This window comes from Cebidichthys violaceus, unplaced genomic scaffold, assembly GCF_023349555.1.
Source record: "Cebidichthys violaceus isolate CVI_PGR_0920_01 unplaced genomic scaffold, fCebVio1.0.p SCAF_44, whole genome shotgun sequence".
NCBI classification, from domain to species: Eukaryota; Metazoa; Chordata; class Actinopteri; order Perciformes; family Stichaeidae; genus Cebidichthys; species Cebidichthys violaceus.
In genome coordinates this window covers 1,608,957-1,626,982 of record NW_027176639.1, presented here as the reverse complement: position 1 = coordinate 1,626,982, position 18,026 = coordinate 1,608,957, and the positions used below count along the sequence as shown (strand labels likewise).

Genomic DNA, 18,026 nt, shown 5'->3' with positions numbered 1-18,026 from the left:
AGGTGTCCATTCAACTTCAGCTCATTTTGGTGGTTGTAGCAGAGAAGTGTTTGATTCATAATATATAAATAAGGGTCTATTAGATGAATGGATTATTAATGGGCTGCAGCAGTGTTTCACCGCCTCTTGAAACGTGAACCAGGACAGACCATGACCAGAGGACTCGTTTGTCCCTTTAACAAATTAAACTAGTTACTCCTAACATGTTCTCCATTCAGCAGACTTGTAGTTAATAATACATCAGTATTATATGTATGTGTGTATATATATATATATATATATATATATGTATATGTATGTATGTATGTATGTGTGTGTGTGTGTGTGTGTGTGTGTGTGTGTGTGTGTGTGTGTGTGTGTGTGTGTGTGTGTGTGTGTGTGTGTGTGTGTGTGTGTGTGTGTGTGTGTATAGGGAGTCGTTAGGACATCAGTAGTTGAGTGTTGGACAGGGTGGTGAGTTGGACATTCACGACATCGGTTCAGAGGGTTCAGTCTCCGGGCAGGAGGAGCTAACCGCCGAGAAACAGCCCAACAAACATGGCCAACCGGTCGGACCTGAGGCCCCTCTGCACCAGGTAAGCTCCCGACGGGTTTAAAAGTCACTAAACGACGACACTTCTCAACTCCGTCCGGAGTCTCGAGTCCGGCGCCTCGGCTCGTTGGTTAACACTGACGATAAACATGGCGGTTAATGCTAGCTAGCAGCCGTTAGCTTCGCGGCTAGCGCTTTTAAATGGAGCCGTTGTGTCTCCAACTCTTGCATAAGCGCGCGTTTGTCTTAACCGTGTACTGGACGACGTGTCTGTTACTCTGAAGTACGTGGACGTCGAGTTCTTTGTACTTTAATATGAGTGAACTAGAGGACAGCTTCGAGGCTCAACGTTTTGTTCACTTTTGTTGGAAGCCGGTCAAAGTTTACTAGCGTCGCTTTACTGACTCGTCGTGTCGCTCTGAACAGGTCACGACGAGTTAAATGAACTGCAACTACATTAACTACAACTGTCCCGTTAGTACCGTGTGACGGTGTTTGCTCAGTGTTGAGTGAATACAGTACACACACTGAGACAAAGTATCGCGTCACAGTTCATCGTGACCTTAAAGTCTGCAGTAAAACAATCAAAAGGTCCAGCCGTTGGCATTGTCATGACAACTGAGCAAACTCCACCCACAGTGGAAGACCACGTGATGTGGTCGAAAGATCCAGAAAGAAAAACAAACCTAGTAAGTGAGAGTAAAGATTTCTCTTTGGTCAAAATGAATGAAGCTATGGAAGTTCATTACCGCCACTGTGAGGAACAAATAAAGATCCAGTTATCTCGACACTTTCTCACAGCGCATGCTTCATTCCCCCAGCCCATGAGCAATCATTTGATGACGTCGTAGATAAAGGTCTGTAGTTTCATACACATCATCGTCAGACATCGTTAGGTTGTGCTCTGCCATCAGTTCCATACACGGGTGGACCACGTCCTCATCACGAGGACAGTCCTTCAAACAACAGTCCTCTGTTGTTTGAAGGACTGTCCTCGTTAAATTACATTTAAGTTCTAGGCTAATGATGATGATGTTGTTGTTGTTGTTGTTGTTGTTGTTGTTGTTGCTGCCCCGTGTCTACACAGCCTCACAGTCACTTCTTACACTGTCAAAGTGAGATAACTGGATCTTTATTTTGTCGTGACGGGAATGAGCTTCCATACGACTATGAACCGCAAACAAGATTTCAAATGAATAAATCTGTAACCTGCGTACATATATCTGGTAGGTCTGCTGGATAACCTGCGTTAATGAAATATAGAGAATTACACAACTTGAGTTCAGAAGTCGAGTCGACACAGACACACATCTGAAAGCAGGTTCTGCCCGTTTTGTGACATGGAGAAGCGTGGATGTATTAACGCCTGAAGGATTTAGGAGTATCATGTATCCAAACCCACTTCTAATCTGTTGAGTCCTCTGCTATAAAAACTGTCTGGAGTAACTCTCCACCACTGATCAGTGGCTGACAGGCCCTTATTGTTTCAGCCATTGTTATTCAAACTCACACATGCTGTTCACTTTTTACAAGTTTGCTTCTCAACCCGTTCTTCCTGATTTACTTAATTATTAGCGTTTTAGTGGAGCCTCCTTTCTTTCTGGGAGTCTACGACACGGGATCGGGAAACTTGAGACGGTGTAGCGGAGGGAAAAGGAGGAGACTGTGAGATATAGACACCAGTTGTTCGTTAGGACCAGAGGCTGGAGGGACGTGGAGTTTATCATCAGTGGCGTGTGAAGGAGGACAGCATGGTGGCTACAGCGTGTCCGGGGGAGAAGAGGCGAAGCAAGGGTGAATGATTGCACTCTCACAGCGTACAGCGAGGCAGTGTTTGGGACGGGGGGGGGGGGGGGGGGATGCATACAATAGTGACAATAAGGGCATTATATGTTGACGTGAGTATGTTGTAGAGCGTGTTAGTCAAGGAGCATGCACTTGTTTAGAGAGACGCTGAATAGGCAGAGAAGTGATGGTTCCTGTATGGGATGTGACGTTATGTAAGAAATACCAAATAAGCCTGGTGTCATTATGTCATTACAGTCATTAAAGCAGACTCTGTTCTTCACGGAGACACACTTTTGTGACATTTATTTTCTGGTGATTTATCCGTTTAATTGCTCTGCAGCTTCAGTCCCACATAGACTACTACCACACACACACACACACACACACACGTGTACTTCACAGTGCGTTATCCTTTGTGAAGCTGCATTTTGTTGTTATCACATATTCTGCTTCAGTCACACATCGTTCATAATTGCCGGGGCGTGGTTTACTTTTTCAGGAAAATGACGTTCTGACCTGCAGAAATAAATGCCTGTGGTAATTGAGTAACACTGAAGCGTTGTTGTTTTCTGGTTAATGTGTCAGGATGAGTTTTAAAAGGCGAGATAGAGGCCTGTCAGAAACGATAATATTCTCCAGTTATTATTAGTATTCAGTGATTTTAAACGGGGACATGTGACTCGGTGCAGACGAAGAAAGGTCGAGGGACACCATGTCCCTCTTGTTGTCACTAAATAAGCTCACCTCTCGTGTTTCAGGGCAGGGTCTCTGTTGACGTGTCAGCCTCATATCTGTGTGTGAAACCCAGATGTAACTCTGATTATGTGTTCTAACCGACTCAATGTCGCTCTTAAGATCACTTTTTAGTTCATCCGTGAGAGTTGGGTCTGTGGATCCTGTGGTCTCCTGCCTGAAACCCTGAATCCTTCTGTTAAACCAGAAACGTGCACTTATGCATGCAGGTTCCGTTTACATGCATATATATTACATATATATTACATATATATTACATACGGTATATATCTGGCGATCAGAAGGAAGAAATAACTTGACATTAAGGTCAGAACAGAGCGAGGTCACAGAGACAGTAGGACGTGTCGTCCACCTCCTCAGTATGCAGATGAACGGGACAACAAAGCTCTGTTGTGAACAAAGAACAAGAGGAACAACAGTCTATGCTTCCAACATGCCCCCCCCCCCCCCCCCCCCCCCCCCCGCTTTAATTTCTCTCATCCTGCTATTGTTTTAATTGTTCTCATGTCTGAAATGAACGGTACAAAAACAAATAGTGATTTCAGCTGAAAACAGTGCCAGGTTACTTTGCTCCACATCCTTCATCATGGCTCTAATGCGTCTCTCTCTGCTCCACCCCAGGCAGTAGCGGTCATCACCCCGAGTCCAAACCTGACGGCGAGGATGCCGGCGACGCCTCCATGACCTCGTTTGGTGTCGCCGTCCGAGGCCTCCCCCTGGCCTTGGCGTCCATGACGCAAGCTACCGCCTCTGACTCCCGCTTCCACCCTAAATGGCGGGCGATCACTGTGGCCACCCTGCTGGCTTTGGTGCTCATGTTGTACCTGCACCGCACGGTCGGGGACGGAGACGGAGACACCGCCGCCAGGGGTTACTACCGCAACAGGGTTCACGGTTTGCAAATGCAGGCCGAGGGCGAGGACGGCATCTTCAGAGAGACGAACGGACAGAATGCGAGAAGCCTCTCGCGCCACCAGAGGAGGGCAAAACCGTACAATGACACTTACCCATTAAGTCCGCCGGAGAAGACCAAGCACGGCATCCGCTACCGCGTCGGTGTGATCGCAGACCTGGACACGGCGTCACGGAGCTCGAAGGACCAGACGTGGTTCAGCTACATGAAGAGAGGTTACCTGACTGTTTCAGACAGCGCTGACAGACTGGAGGTGGAGTGGGACGCCGAGACGGTCACACTGGAGAGTCATCTGGCTGAGAAAGGCCGAGGTAAAGACACACACACACACACACACTGATCTCCACTCTCTATGCTTGTGTCCTCACGTCAGTTTGTCGGTGTCCTCTTTGTCTGACTGCAGGTATGGAGCTGTCTGAGCTGGTGGTGTTCAACGGTCACCTGTACAGCGTGGACGACCGTACGGGCGTGGTGTACAGGATCGAAGGCAACCGGGCCGTCCCCTGGGTCATACTGCCCGACGGGGACGGCTCGGTCTCCAAAGGTCAGTCCCCAAAAGAAGCCGAGAACATGTAGGTCTCAAACCAACTCTTGAGGAACATCATCAGAAAACACTCAACGCCACAGGAACAGCTTTAGAAAGGCGGATATATCTTCACGCACCTTCTCACGAGTCGGTCCTCGTTTTGTGTGCAGGATTCAAGGCGGAGTGGCTGGCAGTGAAGGATGAGCAGCTGTATGTCGGCGGTCTGGGCAAAGAGTGGACCACGACGTCCGGACAGGTCGTCAACAACCACCCCGAGTGGGTGAAGGTCGTCGGTTACCGTGGAGATGTGCAGCATGAGAACTGGGTGCCGCACTACAACGCCCTGCGGAGCGCAACGGGGATTCAACCACCAGGTTCTCCTTCTTCTTCATAGTCCACATGCAGCCATCAGTGCAGTGGTGTCACGTTATGAGTGGAACCAAGGGAATAGTTTGGCTTTCAGATGTCAAAGGTTCCTTAATCTACAAAGACATGAACCTTGAGTGCATGGTTTGATATTGACACTGAAGAGATTTTAGTTTGTCACTCAAACGGAACAGAACTCCTCCCACTCTTATTGATTTTGTTAACCCTCCCTTCTTCTACCTCCTCGTTCTCTAGGCTACCTCATCCATGAATCGGCGGCGTGGAGCGAGCGTCTCCAGCGCTGGTTCTTCCTCCCTCGCCGCGCCAGTCACGAGCACTACGAAGAGACCGCCGACGAGCGGCGCGCCACCAACCTCCTCCTGTCCTGCCCCGCAGACTTCAGCTACGTGACGGTGCGGCACGTCGGCCCGCTCGACCCGACCCACGGCTTCTCCTCGTTCAAGTTCGTCCCGGACACGGACGACCAGATCGTCCTGGCCCTGAAGTCGGAGGAGGACGCCGGCCGGATCGCCACCTACATCATTGCGTTCACGCTGGACGGCCGGGTGCTGATGCCCGAGACCAAGATCGGGAACGTGAAGTTTGAAGGACTGGAGTTCATCTGAGACGGACGGCGAGGATCGAGAAGCGGACTGTCCTTAAGAGTCACATTCCCCTCAGTTCTACTGTGCAATAATGTGGTATGACCCAAAAAGATGCATTTCATGATTATATATTATAATAATATTGTATGATGATTGAGAGGAACAGGCAGGAGAAGACCAATGATTGACCAGTTCAGTTTTTGTGCGACTGGTTTGGGCGTCTCATCTGTGACGACACACCACCACCTTATGAGAGCTTTAATAATAAGACAACACTGATGTTCTGGAGGATTCTGGGTAAATGACTCTGAACGAGAAGCCGTCGGTTCATCCAACAGCAGGTAATCTCTGCTCCTCTGCTGGTCAGACACTCAGGACTACATCGTTTTAAGGAGCAGAAGAAATGTCCTTCAATAACTTGAATATTAAACAGGTCTGTTAAGATTTATATCGATGTAATAATGGGTCTAAGCAACTCGATGCATATCAGCTTCCTCATAAACTACATGTGATGTTTTTCCTCACGTCTCACACGTTAATAAACTGAATATCTTTCACGAGCGAAACACCAGCTCCTCTATTCAAACGGGAACCGTTCATAAGCTCATTTTGTATCCTTTCAAAATGCAAATAATAAAACAATGTTCTCTTGTTTCAACGTTCTGACATCTTGTTTTTAATGTGCACCATGTTAACGTTTGTATTGTGCTGCTTTAAAACATAATCGCGCTCCATTTAAAAGTGTTCATTTTATTTATTGTATTACACTGAATCATCATACATTGAGCAGCTATGGAGATAACTTCTAAACGACACAAATGACGATATTAACTGATCAAAAGATGTGACAGAATCCAGTTTGACGAGCTGCACAGTCAGCAGTTATTCTCCGTTTCATCTCAAAGCGTCTCAAAGCGGAGGAAGCTTCTTTGGACTCGTCTCGTCTACAAGCTCGCTCCCATGGCACAGATGTCTCCAGGCAGCCCGGCTGGTTGAAGGACTTTGAAGGAGCCCAGTTTAGCGTAGAAGTCCTGCATCCTCCGATCGCTCTGCCTCAACTCACAGAACACTCCTCTGGAACCTGAAAAGATGAGTGATGTTTATTCTCTGAGGTCCTAGAAAGAGGATCGATAAGGTGTTGTTGCAGACTAGTGGTGCCTCCACAGCTGGACCTGAATGCTGCAGCTCAGTGCGTCATGTCTTTACTGTGGAGAGGTGAAGGATTGTCTCCCAGCCTGTTAGACCGGAGTCTGTGCCAGTTCCACCAGGCACTGATCAAAGGCATCGTGCGAGGCGTTGACCTACCACTGCTCCTGATGGAGGACAACAGACGACCAATCATGCGCTTGGCTGGAGAGGGATCGGTGACCCGGGGCAGCACTTGTACGGTAACCAGGGAGGGGAAGTCCTTGAACACGGATTCACTTACTGCCCTCTAGAGGTATGAGATCAAATAAAAAAAATCATGCATCTGATCTTCATCTCGTATTCTGAAACAGCTGGTTGTTGCATTTGATCACCTGAATCTTGGCCGCGGCTGGTTTGGCGTCGGTGAGCGCCAGGGCGTAACCACACACCCCGATCTCATCCTCCAGGACCAGAGCACAGTGAGGGGACGGGGACGTCTCGCCTGCTGACAGGCTGCAGGGGGACAGAGGGAGCGTCAAGACAGAGGAGTGAACGCATGAAGTGTCTGGAGAGAAGCTGGACTCCTTCTTACCCGTCACAGAGGAGAGGAGGCTGCGTCATCAAGCTCTCTGCTGCGCTCTGCATCTCCATGAAAATCCTTTGCACCTCCAGCTAGTACAGAGAACAACACCGATGTCAATGCTGACTTTATAATAAAGAGTACCACATTGTCCATCAGCCTCACCTTGTCCTCGGTGCAGTACTGCCGTATGCTGTAAACCGCCGTCGAGGGAGGGTGTCTGAACAGGTCCCTGTTTCCGTGGCAAGGCAGCATTCTCTGCACAAACAAACGGTAAACGCATGTGGACCTACACTGCTGGTACCTGTCCTTTTAATGACACATTCTAAACTGTAAAATGATCAAATATGTCACCGTCTTGAGACACCGTGCCGTTTAAGTTACCTGGAACTCTCCAGAGAGGCCTCCTCTGAAGCCCCAGGGTTCAGGGTCCTCGTTCATCGGCTGGGCTGAGGGTCCACTCTGTCCTCCTGAGGACGACACGACGGCTGACTGTTACGAGTTCAAATGTGCTTTAAATGTGGTTAAAGATCCTTTAGCATGCCTACAGCAGCTCCCCCCCCCCCCATGTGTGGTTCAATCAGCATGAGACAGATTTATTCTCACCGAGTGTTTTCACGTAGGCTCGAGCCAGACCGACGCCGCTCTTGATGTCACAGATGTAGTTGTAGAGGTCGTACAGGATGCTGCGGTTCGGGGCGTTCGACAGACGATTGAACATCTGCACCACCGCCTCACACATGCCGTCAAACTGCTGCGCTCTGGAGCGCCACTCTGCAGTCTAAAGTGAAGTCACAGGATGAGGAGCATTATTCACAACACTATGCTTCGATCTAGAACACGGAACACTACCTCGTCCGTCTGCGCAGCGGCGGCCCTACTGTGTGTCTTGAGCCAGTCCAGCTCCTGCAGCATGGTCCGGGCTGTCGGGCCGTGTTCGTACGGCAGGTGGAAGAGGTCGGACAGCAGCTTCAGGTCGTCCAGAGTCAGGGGCTCCGCTGTGTAGAGCGGGTTCTCCCCGGGTCCGGGGGCGTAGGAGGCCTCTCCCGCGTCCGTCTGCATGGGCTCCTCGCCGGACGACTCCTTCTGGAGACGAGCCGGAGGACGACGAGGGCCTGGAAGGACGAGGAGGGAGATGACGCGCGGTGTTTTTCGGAGACCGATAAACAGTTTGTGGTTTAACGTTAAGGGATCGTGACCCTCTACCTCCAGGTTGATCGGTGCTCAGAAACTCCTGCAGCCAGTCAGCGAGGGCCCGGGTCAGGGCTCTCTGGGGGCTGTAGCAGGGGTCCTGCTCCTCGTCACCTGGTGATGGAGGTCAGAGACGGTGAGTCCACAATTCAAACACATCATATATTTCAGGCTTCTGCAAATAGTCACATTGCTGTATTGGAAAAGTAAAAAAGAAGTCAAATTTGTGCAGAGATATTCTGTGTGTGCGCCAAAGCTGATGGATGCAACACAAAAGCAGAGAGTTATGTCATTTAAAGACACTCACCCATTTCCACATCCCTCTGCGCTCCTTCAGCACCTGCTTTGCACCACGTAGCCAAGGTGTGGATGGCCACAAAGTTGGGGTAGAACTCACAGTTGGGGTTGGTGAGCACTCCTCCCAGTTTGGGAATCAGCTCAGTGGGACGATCCTAACAGGAAGAGGTCATGTTTCATTAGTTCTGGACGCAGTTCAGACTGGAGCTCATACGGACGTCTCAAGCTAGAAACTGACCTTAAAGGGTCCGAGGAAGATCCGTTGGGGGTCGTAGTCGTTGGCGTGGATATTGTCCCAGATGACCGGTGCCCTCTTCAGCACAGAGGACACCTCTTCTATGGACTCGACGGAGATTTTGTGGGACACCACTTTGGGACCTAAACAACACAAATAGCAGAGAGACAGAGAGAGCGCCGGCGTTATAAATCTATGCATTCGGCTCCTTCTGAGCAGGTTCAGGGAGGTTCAGGGAGGTTTTGGGAGGTTCTGGGTCAGCGCGGCCTCACCGGTCCACAGTACGTCAATCCCCGGCAGCAGCTCCTCTCCCACCGTGTGCAGGTATGAGGACTGGGACACACTGGGAGTACAGAACGCAGCACAATAATCTGGAGTGACAGGGACAGAAGGTGTGTGAATGATGGAGAACGGTGACAGAGAAGAGAAGAAGTGTGTCCATGCAACCCCACCGCCCCACCTGTAGGACAGAAGAGGAAGGTCTCGGGGTCACCCAGGTGCTGGTACACTGCGTTGGTGATGGCCACCTGGGCGTGGGCGAAGGAGCTGAAGGCCTGCTTATCAGCCGGACACATCTCAGTCTCAATGTCATCAAAGAGCAAAGAGAAGGACCTGCAGCCAAAGCGCTTCACCTGAGGGACAGAGAGGACAGAGAGGACAGCTTCAGGTCTTCACATCGTTGGATTTTCTTTTTGGACAATAAAGTTATTCCATCGGGGATTGAACCGACCACCTGCAGCCGTGTCAGCGCTATTGTTTGCCCGTTGACCTACTTTCAGTGTATTAAATCTATTTTACTGTCTCTCATAAAGTAAGGCGGTGTCCCAACCGATCCCTCAGGAAGCCATAAAGCCACATACAGCTGAGATTAAATGATCTGTCCTGCTCCACCCTTCATCTCTGCACAAGTCCTGACCTGATCCAGTTTCCTCTTCAGAGCGGCAGCCTCTTTGGGGTTGGAGAAAGTAATGTCCAGGCCAGGAGAGATGGCATAGATGAACTCCACGTCGTGCTGTTTGGCTGCTGATATCAGGGCGGTGAGTTGTCCTGGGAATGAGAAGACGAGACACACAAACACATCTGTGACGGAGACATGATGGGTCGAACTTCAAACGCTTACGTTATTGATAAGATGCAGAAGGAGAGGCTCCAAACTGAGCAATTAAACGATGCGTCTGGAGAGATAATGACGGGACTTTGGTATGACACCGACACTTTAAAGTCTTTGGGTTTAGTTATTAAATGGAGTTTGTATCAATACAGGTTCACTTTGGGATAGTTTTAGTTTCAGAGCTTGTTTTAATCTTGCACAGAGATTAGCACACCGTCAATAAAGTACGTGGAACATTTTAAAATGTAGGGGTCTAAAAGGACAAGTAATCTAAACGTCTTAAATCTCTTATATTATTACAAATATGTAATACTTGTGTGTTTTCACTGCTACGCAGCCGTTTCTCTACAGGTGAGCACAGACTACCTTCCACTCAGACCCTCTCATGAATGTGAACTTCACAAATATCCTCCATCCATATGTCATCCAGATGACACCTGTGTGTCAGAGACAGCGGTGGTCCACGTCACTCTGTCTGACGGAGGTCCGGTAGTCTCGGGCCACGATGATATTGGCGAGATTATATTTGTGAAACTCACCCGCCTCCTCCGCAGAGTACAGATCCCTCCAATACATCCTGTGTTTGTAGTCGTCCTTCGGGGCGTAAAGGTACGCGTTCAAACCCCACTTCTGCTCTCTGTGAAACCCAGAACAACGTCCTCATTAACATTCCACTAACATGACATCAGCTGCTATGAGATGAGAGAGCAGCGGATCACTCTGTGTGCTTAAAGGGCATCCTGTATGCAAGAGACAGCGTTTCATATTGTGACTAATATATGGGTGAATATGACCATCACATGTGTGCATTGTGGCCTATCTAGAGGTGTATATATTATATTATATCACCTGTTGATGAAGGTCTAATGACACCATAATAACCAGTGTGGGCCAACATACTAACAGGAAGCAGATGTTAGGAACAGGTTCTCTTGTCATGTGACCGTTTGAATCATGTGTTCAAGCCTCTCTTTCAGGTGTGTTGCTGCACCTGTTCGACGCACCTTTTAAACAGCTCCGTTCTCTGCTCCATAGTCCAGGGTCGCCCATAAAAACCTGCAGCAAGCAAAGTTCACGTTGTGCATCAAATATATACATACAACATATATATATACATACAATATATATATATATATATATATATATATATATATATATATATATATATATATATACACATTTCTGAAGTTCTTCCTGGTATCTTGCAGCCTCATTTGCATGATGCACGTCTTGACTGAGCCGTGCTCCTGCAGGATCTACACTGAGGATCCTGGTTCTCTGGTTCTGTGGTGAGCTCACCTTCCACTACTCCGCTGAGGAACCGCTTCGGCCCGGGGTGGGCTCGGCCCTCGGCACCGCCTGGTTTCGACATGCTGTGCCGTTGAGTTGACGTCTCTTCTTCGGTCTCTGCTTCCTCTCCAGCACCGCTCAGACAGACGCTCCGGGCACCGACACGACGCTCCCGTCAGTCATACCTTCTTTTTATGCCAGGTTAAGACTTTTATTGCACCGCCTCTCTCACGCCTGCGCAGACCCGTCGGTGTTAAGCACCTGGAGCAGTGCGCGGCATGACGCTCGCGTGGCGTAAAGTCTGAAGGTGTAAATGCGGTGAGCGACTAGGACGTAGTTTTGTGTTTACTATAGTTCACCTCAGAAGACAGGCGCGTGCTGGCTGAGCGTACGCGGCTGTGAACGTGCGCGAACGTCTTAAAGAGACAGTGTCCCTGTGTCTTAAAGGGACAGTTCACCTTAAAAACACGGAAGGAGCACTAAAATAACACGCTTCGCGTCTTTCCACACACACACACACACACACACACACACACACACACACACACACACACCCCAAAGATCACCGCTACCACGGTTTGCAATTTGTAAAAATCACAATGTAAGGATCGAGGATCTGAAGGATCGAGGATCTGAAGCCGGAGCCAGGGAAGGAAGGAAGGAAGGAAGGAAGGAAGGAAGGAAGCACAAAGACAACGTCCAACGAAGCTGATGGTGTCAGTATATTAAGGAATCAATCAGGAATCACAATTAAGAGCATTTATTTTTATATTGATATATATATATACAAATATTCAAAACATAATATATAAGTGTTGTGGAATGAAACACTAATCTTTACATGATCTCAGGTAAACAGTGCTGCATATTTGTACATCTTAACTGTACACATTATAAACTACATGCGCATTAAGAGTCAAAACATAAAAAAAAAGAAAAAGACTTTCATACAAAAGATTGCTACATAAGTGTGAGCGTGAAGCTCTAAGGTTCATGAGGACGACCCGTTTTCATCTGTGCTGCGTCGTGTGGGGGTTCTGTGGCGGTTCTGTGGGGGTTCTGTGGGGGTTCTGTGGGGGTTCTGTGGGGGTTCTGTGGAGCTCTGCTATACCTGGATTCCTCTCTGGGCCTGTTTCAGCAGAGAATCAAAGTCCAGGTCCTCAGGCCGGGTCTTGGCGGGAGCCGGCTCTGCGTCTCTGTTAGCGTCTGAGGGAAGAGATGGACGTTTAAGAACACATATGAATTCATTCTACACAGAACATGAGGTCATGGTTTCAATGGAGCAGCTCACCCAGGTCAGCGTAGTGAGAGTTACAGAACTGTCTTCTTCCACCGAAGCAGATGTCGAACGGAAGCTCGTCCGGCTTCCGTAGCTTCCCGCCGTTATCGATGGCTGCAAAGGCATCGTCCATGTTGTAGAATGTGACGAACCCGTAGTGGTCACTGCGGGAGCCAAAAGGGTGGAGCGCTTCAACACCAACAGAACAACAACAACAACAACAGAAACACCACGAAGGCTCTAAAAGCATCCATCTCAACGCAGTACTCTCACCCTCTGTCTCTGAAGTGAAGCGACACACACTCCACGTCTCCGAACTGAGAGAAGCGCTCCCTCAGCTCGTCGTGCGTCATCGACCTGCGGATGCGGCCGACGTACACCACCCTGCGCTCGTCCTGAGCGAGAGGAGAAGAGAGTTTCAGAATTACTCGTTAGAACCCAAACAACACAAACAACACGGCGGCCATCTTTTACTCACTATGGCTTTAAGCTTCTGGATCCTGATCTCGTGCTCTCTCCTGAGCTTCCTGGACTCTCTGCTGCTGGAGGACGAGAGGAAGACGGACACTGAGATCTACATCATGAACTCAGTGAAGACACAAACTGACGCGAAAATCCCTTTAAATGTCTGAATGGAAAAGTCCCCACATGAACTGACCTGTAGACGTCTGTCCACTGTCTACGGCAAACCCGCGGGGACGGTGATCGGGATCTGGATGTGGACCTAGACCGGGACCAGGATCTGGATCTGGACCTGCTCGGCCTCGATCTGGAGTAAGACCATCTGCAGCGCCGGCGTGGGGAGCGGGAGGGGGACGACGACGACGAACAGGAGCTGCTCTCTGAGCGCTTGTGACGCTGCCTGAGAGACGGACAAAGTGAGAATCAGGAGCTAAGCACAGAGAGGACAAATGAAGACGAATGCTGAACACGGCAGAAGAGGATTACTTTTGTCTTTTTGGAGAGGGAGATGAAGAGCTGGAGGAGGACGAGGAAGGAGAGCTGGAGCTGGAGTCCGAACGAGGAGATCTTCTCCGATACCTCCTCTTCTCCCTGCCCCTGGCAGGAGGGCTGGGTGGAGGCGTGGGAGGAGTGCATGACGCCGCCTCGTCCGGCTCCGTGGAAGCGCCGTCCGGAAGAACGGCGCCCGTGGACGGGCTCGTCCTGGGCCGCTCAGAGAGACGCCGCGTCGCTGCGGAGTTATCGGCGGCGGCGGTCCTCGGGTCGCGGGTCGTCACCTGCAATTCATCAGAGGCTGGAGACGCGTCCTTGGCTTTAGAGGCTCTGCCGCGCTGAGCAGCACTCGTGAGCGAGCGGTCGGCGGACCCGCAGTAATCGTGATCGGAGGACACGGATGAATAGGTGTGAGGAGAGACGTGAGCGGCCGGGAGGCTCGCGATGGTCCTCCTGGACGGCAGAGGACGGGGGTCGATTATCTGGATGGCCTTGGACGGAGGGTTTCTGCGTCTCGCTGGCAGATCTTGTCGAGTGCTGAGGATGATCTCGGTGCCGAGGGGCTCTGGGATGTGCGCACCCTCCGACGGGTGAAGAGGCTTTGGACTCCCGGGTGATTCTGAAGAGCCTAAAGGTTCAGGTGGGTCCACAGAGGCTCCCCGAGTTCCGTCCAGGCGTCCGTCTGACCGTGAAGGAGCTCGTTCGTGCTCCGGCTCGTCCTCACACACCCGCTCCTCTTTAGCTGGAGGACGAAGAACAACAAGAGGTCACAGGAGGGTCGCACGTCAGCGTCCGACAATACAGTGGCGTCGGTAATCTGATTACTCACCTTGTGTTTCCTCAAACTGTTCCAGCAGGCTGGTCAGATCAGGCGCTTCAATCCCTGGAGCAGAAGAACAAACAGACAGTTCTTAGTGAGCTCAGTGTGTCACAAGTCACATAAACAAACGTGTGTCAACAGTTTACCTGAGTCAGCTGTTGCTGTCCCCTCTACCGGTATGGGGGCAGATCCAGGAACAGGGGGGGAAGGACACTGTATTGGCCTCCCTGGACCTGGACCTGGACCTGGACCCGGTGACCGAGGAGTCTTTGGTTCCAGCTGGGCTTCTTCTTCAGTCGAGATCGAACCGCATCTTTGAGGCTGCAGTTTCTTGCACCCTGAGGCAGATGTGGTTTGTGTTGCGGTGGGGCACGGTGCCGGGGGTCCGGAGGAGACCCCCGAAGCCATCTCTGTAAGCCTGTTCTTAATTTCCTGGAACAGGGCGGAGCAGCCCCGGTCTACTAACGACACCTCGGGCTCCAGCCCCGAGGAGGACGGCCGTCTTTGAAGAGATGTGCCTGAGGATTCATTTTGGATCTCTGGAAAGTGTCTGGTGCCATCAGGGTTGGAGTCTCTGTTGAGGAACTCCTCTTTGGACTTTGATGAGGCGGGGTCAGCGGTCGGTGATGTTGTTTGGCTAACAGGGAAGGGGAGGAGGACAGGATTTGGGGGATCAGTACTGAGCAGCGCTGGTTTCTTTACTGGACTTCTCTTGCTTTCAGGCACAGTAGCATCAGCTGTGACGTCAGGCTGCAGACCGGCAGACGATGTGATTGTGGATCCGGTCCTTGAGCGCTTCGATCCGCTGCGCCGTAGATGAGCGGTCGGTCTGGGTCTGGGCTCTGAGGGGTGAGGCGTGGGCGGAGCAGAGACGCAACGGGTCCTGTGACCTGGAGTTTGAGCTACATGGATCCGATCAGCACCAGAACGGCACGGTGCCTTTGGCCCACAGCTGTTTTCTCTCTGTAGACAGAGGATGGGGGTCAGCCCCTCGGGGGGCTCAGAAACACAGGGCCACATGGTGGTGTAGTCGCCCAGCTTCTCCAGCAGAGGCCGCCTCTGCTGGCGCAGCTGTCTGTACTGCTGGAGGCTGAGCGATTTGGCCTTCGGCTCGGCTCTAGGAGACAGAAGTGCCGCCTTGCCGCTGCTCATTTGTGAGGACGGGGTTTGGGCTCTGAGTGCTGAGTCAGCTGGACGCTCAAGCGCTTTGAAGCCGTTCAGTGGAGCCGATGCCGTTCCAGTTGTTACGTTTCTCTCGTTCGATCCCGTCTCTGTCGATTCAAAGGAAGCCACTTGAACGGGGCCAAAGCTCACGCTTCTCCTCTCTCTGGATGGAGTTCTGGATGACTTTCCATTCAGCAGCACACTCTTCAGGAGGATGCTGTCAGCTCTCGTTTCAGCTCCCTCCTCCTCCTCCTCCTCCTCCTCCTCCTCCTCCTCTGTCTCTCTCACCGTCACCTCATCATCAGACACGACATTTATCTCTTCGTCGCTCTCTTCGCTGGGTCTCTCGTACTTCCACACCTCTTCCTGAGAGAACACCGTGTGATTCTTCCTCAGTTCACCCTCCTCCTCCTCCTCCTCCACATGCAGCTTCAGGCAGTAGGGGTGCATGAGCCTCACCAGGTTGACGAGAGACGTCGAGGTGAAAACCTCGACTTCGGCCTCCGCTTTCCTGTTGGTGGAGAGAAACGACGGTTGACTTTGTCGTTTGATCAGCGGCGGAGGACTGCCTCTCTCCGGGTCGCTCTCATCGGCGTGTTCTGCATCGATCTTCATCGAGAAGGTTACGTTCGGTGATTTGGATCTTGGTCTCAGTCTGTCAGCAAGTGATAGATCCTAAAGAGAAGAGAGACATGAAAACAGCAGAAATGTTAATAATCATATATTTAAACAAATGTGTCTACCGTCTAAGTCCTCATGTGATAACCATGAGGCGCTCAGTCGAGTGTCGTGCGTCTGCACCCACCCCTGAGGTGTCCCTGTCCTCTGGGCGGGTGAGCAGCTTGGTGTCTGGCAGGGTGTCAAAGGGAGACAGTGTCCCGTCGTCGTCGTCCCCCACGCTGTCCAGCATCTCGGTCAGGGCCGACAGCAGAGTCTCGCTCTCTTCCTCCGCTCCGCTCTTGTACTGAAAAGAAGCAGGAGGATCCAGGTTCAGAGCTTCAGTTAAACGACTTAATGCAGCCGTGAAGACGGGCTTTAACTCTGACCTCTGAGGAGACGGTGGAGTCTTCAAAGATGGCCAGGATCGAGTGATCGATGCAGGACTGGCTGTCCATCTCCACGCCTCCCACTCTGCTCAGGACCAGCTGCAGGGACAAAAAAACAACACAAATATAGTTGGATTTTAATTTGAACGCCCACTGATCCGGTCTACTGCTTCCTCCTGCGATACAGAAGCCGAGGAACAGGACGCACTGAGCTCCACATGACGTAAACAGGAAGCGTCTCAGACAATTCTTCAAATACAGCAGAGAAACAAAACCCAGTGAGGCAGAGCTGCTGATGCTCTTTATTAATAGAGTGATACGCTGAATAAGTGCACTGATGAGACATCAGAATGACATTGAACAAATAACTTCACGCTGCAACTTTCTCGATCACTCGGTTCATAAATGATGAAGATGACATATTTCCATGTTGTGTTTTGTCAGAACAGTCCAAAACTACAGATAGTTGGTTTCCTATCATGACTAATGCATGAAAGACTATGAAAACCTTAAAGGACAGTCTCAGCTCTAGAAACCTGAAAACAGCAGACTGTGCACGTGTCACTACCGCAGACAACGTTCAACAGAAGTGTTCTAGTATGCAGGAGACAGATCGAGGGGACGAGGGGCCCTAGAGGCGCGTCACCGCCGGCACTAGGAAGTAGGAACCGCTGCTCTCGGGCCCTGTACTGACACACCGCAGTGTACACCTGGGCCCGTCTGGAAACCCAAACCAGACGCGTGACTGCGAAACAAGGACGGTACACGTTTGAGTCCAGTTGGAGGGACAGAGCAGTGAGCGGGACCGTGCAGCCTTAAGAGGACATCCTGTCCCGGTCTCTCCGGAAGCTTTCACGTGTTAATCGTTGACGGTGGAGTTTGTGTGAAGAGGTAACTACGTTAACTAACGCGTCACCGGTAGGTTTCCGTGGCTGCACGGGCCAAACCGCGGATTAACCGACCGGCTCAGCTCGGTCGCCTCCTCCGGTAGTACTACTACGAGCCGGATCCAGCCACGTGTCGCGATGCGCGCATGTGGCCCTCGCGCGCCGGCGAAAACCCCCCCCATTAAAAGGTGGAAACCCGCTCGCGTGCAGCTATTTGTAACGCCAGGCAGCTCATGTTAGCGAACCGGTACCTCGTTGGGAGTGTTGCTGGCCAGAAAGTCGCCGTTGCCGGCATTTAAATCCCCGTCTTTCGCCCTCCACCGCGCCGCCATCTTGCTGCTCCACATGGTCCGCTGGCAGGCCGGAGGGAGACACGTGGTCACACACACACACACACACACACACACACACACACACACACACACACACACACACACACACACGCGAGAAGCGCGCGACCTGGGATCAGGTTGACGCCACCGGTCCCATCACTGTAATACTCACACACTCATCCAGTGTGTGGTTCTGAGCCGCTTCAGGGTCAGTGAGGTCACTTAAATC

At 51.0% G+C, this 18,026-nt stretch overlaps 3 protein-coding genes across 5 annotated transcripts; 1 reads left to right on the top strand and 2 right to left on the bottom strand.

The window, feature by feature from the left end:
* Positions 1–299: 299 nt before the first annotated feature.
* cant1b (calcium activated nucleotidase 1b) lies at positions 300–6,141 on the top strand. 2 transcript variants are annotated; one of them, XM_068729132.1, is made up of 5 exons: positions 300–575; positions 3,695–4,297; positions 4,390–4,530; positions 4,683–4,886; positions 5,134–6,141. In XM_068729132.1, exons 2-5 carry the CDS (start codon positions 3,754–3,756, stop codon positions 5,502–5,504), a joined length of 1,260 nt encoding a protein of 419 aa, XP_068585233.1. In that variant the 5' UTR covers positions 300–575; positions 3,695–3,753; the 3' UTR covers positions 5,505–6,141. The 2 variants fall into 2 exon arrangements, with proteins under 2 accessions (XP_068585233.1, XP_068585232.1); XM_068729131.1 differs by lacking the exon at positions 300–575 and adding an exon at positions 2,131–2,326.
* Positions 6,142–6,213: 72 nt separating this feature from the next.
* Positions 6,214–11,657, bottom strand: ogal (O-GlcNAcase like). The gene is made up of 17 exons (XM_068729130.1): positions 11,325–11,657; positions 11,030–11,081; positions 10,565–10,662; positions 9,831–9,961; positions 9,375–9,546; positions 9,187–9,285; positions 8,918–9,057; positions 8,690–8,834; positions 8,398–8,496; positions 8,044–8,306; positions 7,798–7,972; positions 7,576–7,661; positions 7,357–7,449; positions 7,204–7,283; positions 7,004–7,124; positions 6,789–6,918; positions 6,214–6,564 (listed from the first exon to the last, which is right to left on the bottom strand). The coding sequence occupies exons 1-17, from the start codon at positions 11,395–11,397 to the stop codon at positions 6,428–6,430; spliced, it is 2,094 nt and encodes a 697-aa protein (XP_068585231.1). The 5' UTR covers positions 11,398–11,657; the 3' UTR covers positions 6,214–6,427.
* Positions 11,658–12,059: 402 nt separating this feature from the next.
* On the bottom strand, positions 12,060–17,824 carry LOC137886601 (peroxisome proliferator-activated receptor gamma coactivator-related protein 1-like). 2 transcript variants are annotated; one of them, XM_068729128.1, is made up of 11 exons: positions 17,717–17,824; positions 16,579–16,677; positions 16,338–16,496; positions 14,515–16,207; positions 14,378–14,431; positions 13,543–14,290; positions 13,253–13,456; positions 13,073–13,136; positions 12,868–12,989; positions 12,607–12,758; positions 12,060–12,521 (listed from the first exon to the last, which is right to left on the bottom strand). In XM_068729128.1, the coding sequence occupies exons 1-11, from the start codon at positions 17,810–17,812 to the stop codon at positions 12,421–12,423; spliced, it is 3,492 nt and encodes a 1,163-aa protein (XP_068585229.1). In that variant the 5' UTR covers positions 17,813–17,824; the 3' UTR covers positions 12,060–12,420. The 2 variants fall into 2 exon arrangements, with proteins under 2 accessions (XP_068585229.1, XP_068585230.1); XM_068729129.1 differs by having other exon boundaries at positions 13,073–13,133.
* Between the last annotated feature and the right edge of the window lie 202 nt (positions 17,825–18,026).

What these genes read in the sequence shown, in the direction of transcription:
- cant1b (XM_068729131.1), top strand. Translation starts at nt 2,284, where the DNA reads ATGGTGGCTACAGCGTGTCCGGGGGAGAAGAGGCGAAGCAAGG. An exon ending in TCTGGCTGAGAAAGGCCGAG is followed by an intron (nt 4,298 to 4,389) that starts GTAAAGACACAC and finishes GTCTGACTGCAG; the next exon opens with GTATGGAGCTGTCTGAGCTG. An exon ending in GGACGGCTCGGTCTCCAAAG is followed by an intron (nt 4,531 to 4,682) that starts GTCAGTCCCCAA and finishes TTTTGTGTGCAG; the next exon opens with GATTCAAGGCGGAGTGGCTG.
- ogal (XM_068729130.1), bottom strand. Translation starts at nt 11,397, where the DNA reads ATGTCGAAACCAGGCGGTGCCGAGGGCCGAGCCCACCCCGGGCCGAAG. An exon ending in AGCCTACGTGAAAACACTCG is followed by an intron (nt 7,662 to 7,797) that starts GTGAGAATAAAT and finishes TGTCGTCCTCAG; the next exon opens with GAGGACAGAGTGGACCCTCA. An exon ending in GCCTCTCTGGAGAGTTCCAG is followed by an intron (nt 7,450 to 7,575) that starts GTAACTTAAACG and finishes TTGTTTGTGCAG; the next exon opens with AGAATGCTGCCTTGCCACGG.
- LOC137886601 (XM_068729128.1), bottom strand. Translation starts at nt 17,812, where the DNA reads ATGTGGAGCAGCAAGATGGCGGCGCGGTGGAGGGCGAAAGACGGGGAT. An exon ending in CCCTCTCCAAAAAGACAAAA is followed by an intron (nt 13,457 to 13,542) that starts GTAATCCTCTTC and finishes TCCGTCTCTCAG; the next exon opens with GCAGCGTCACAAGCGCTCAG. An exon ending in CTTCACTTCAGAGACAGAGG is followed by an intron (nt 12,759 to 12,867) that starts GTGAGAGTACTG and finishes TGGCTCCCGCAG; the next exon opens with TGACCACTACGGGTTCGTCA.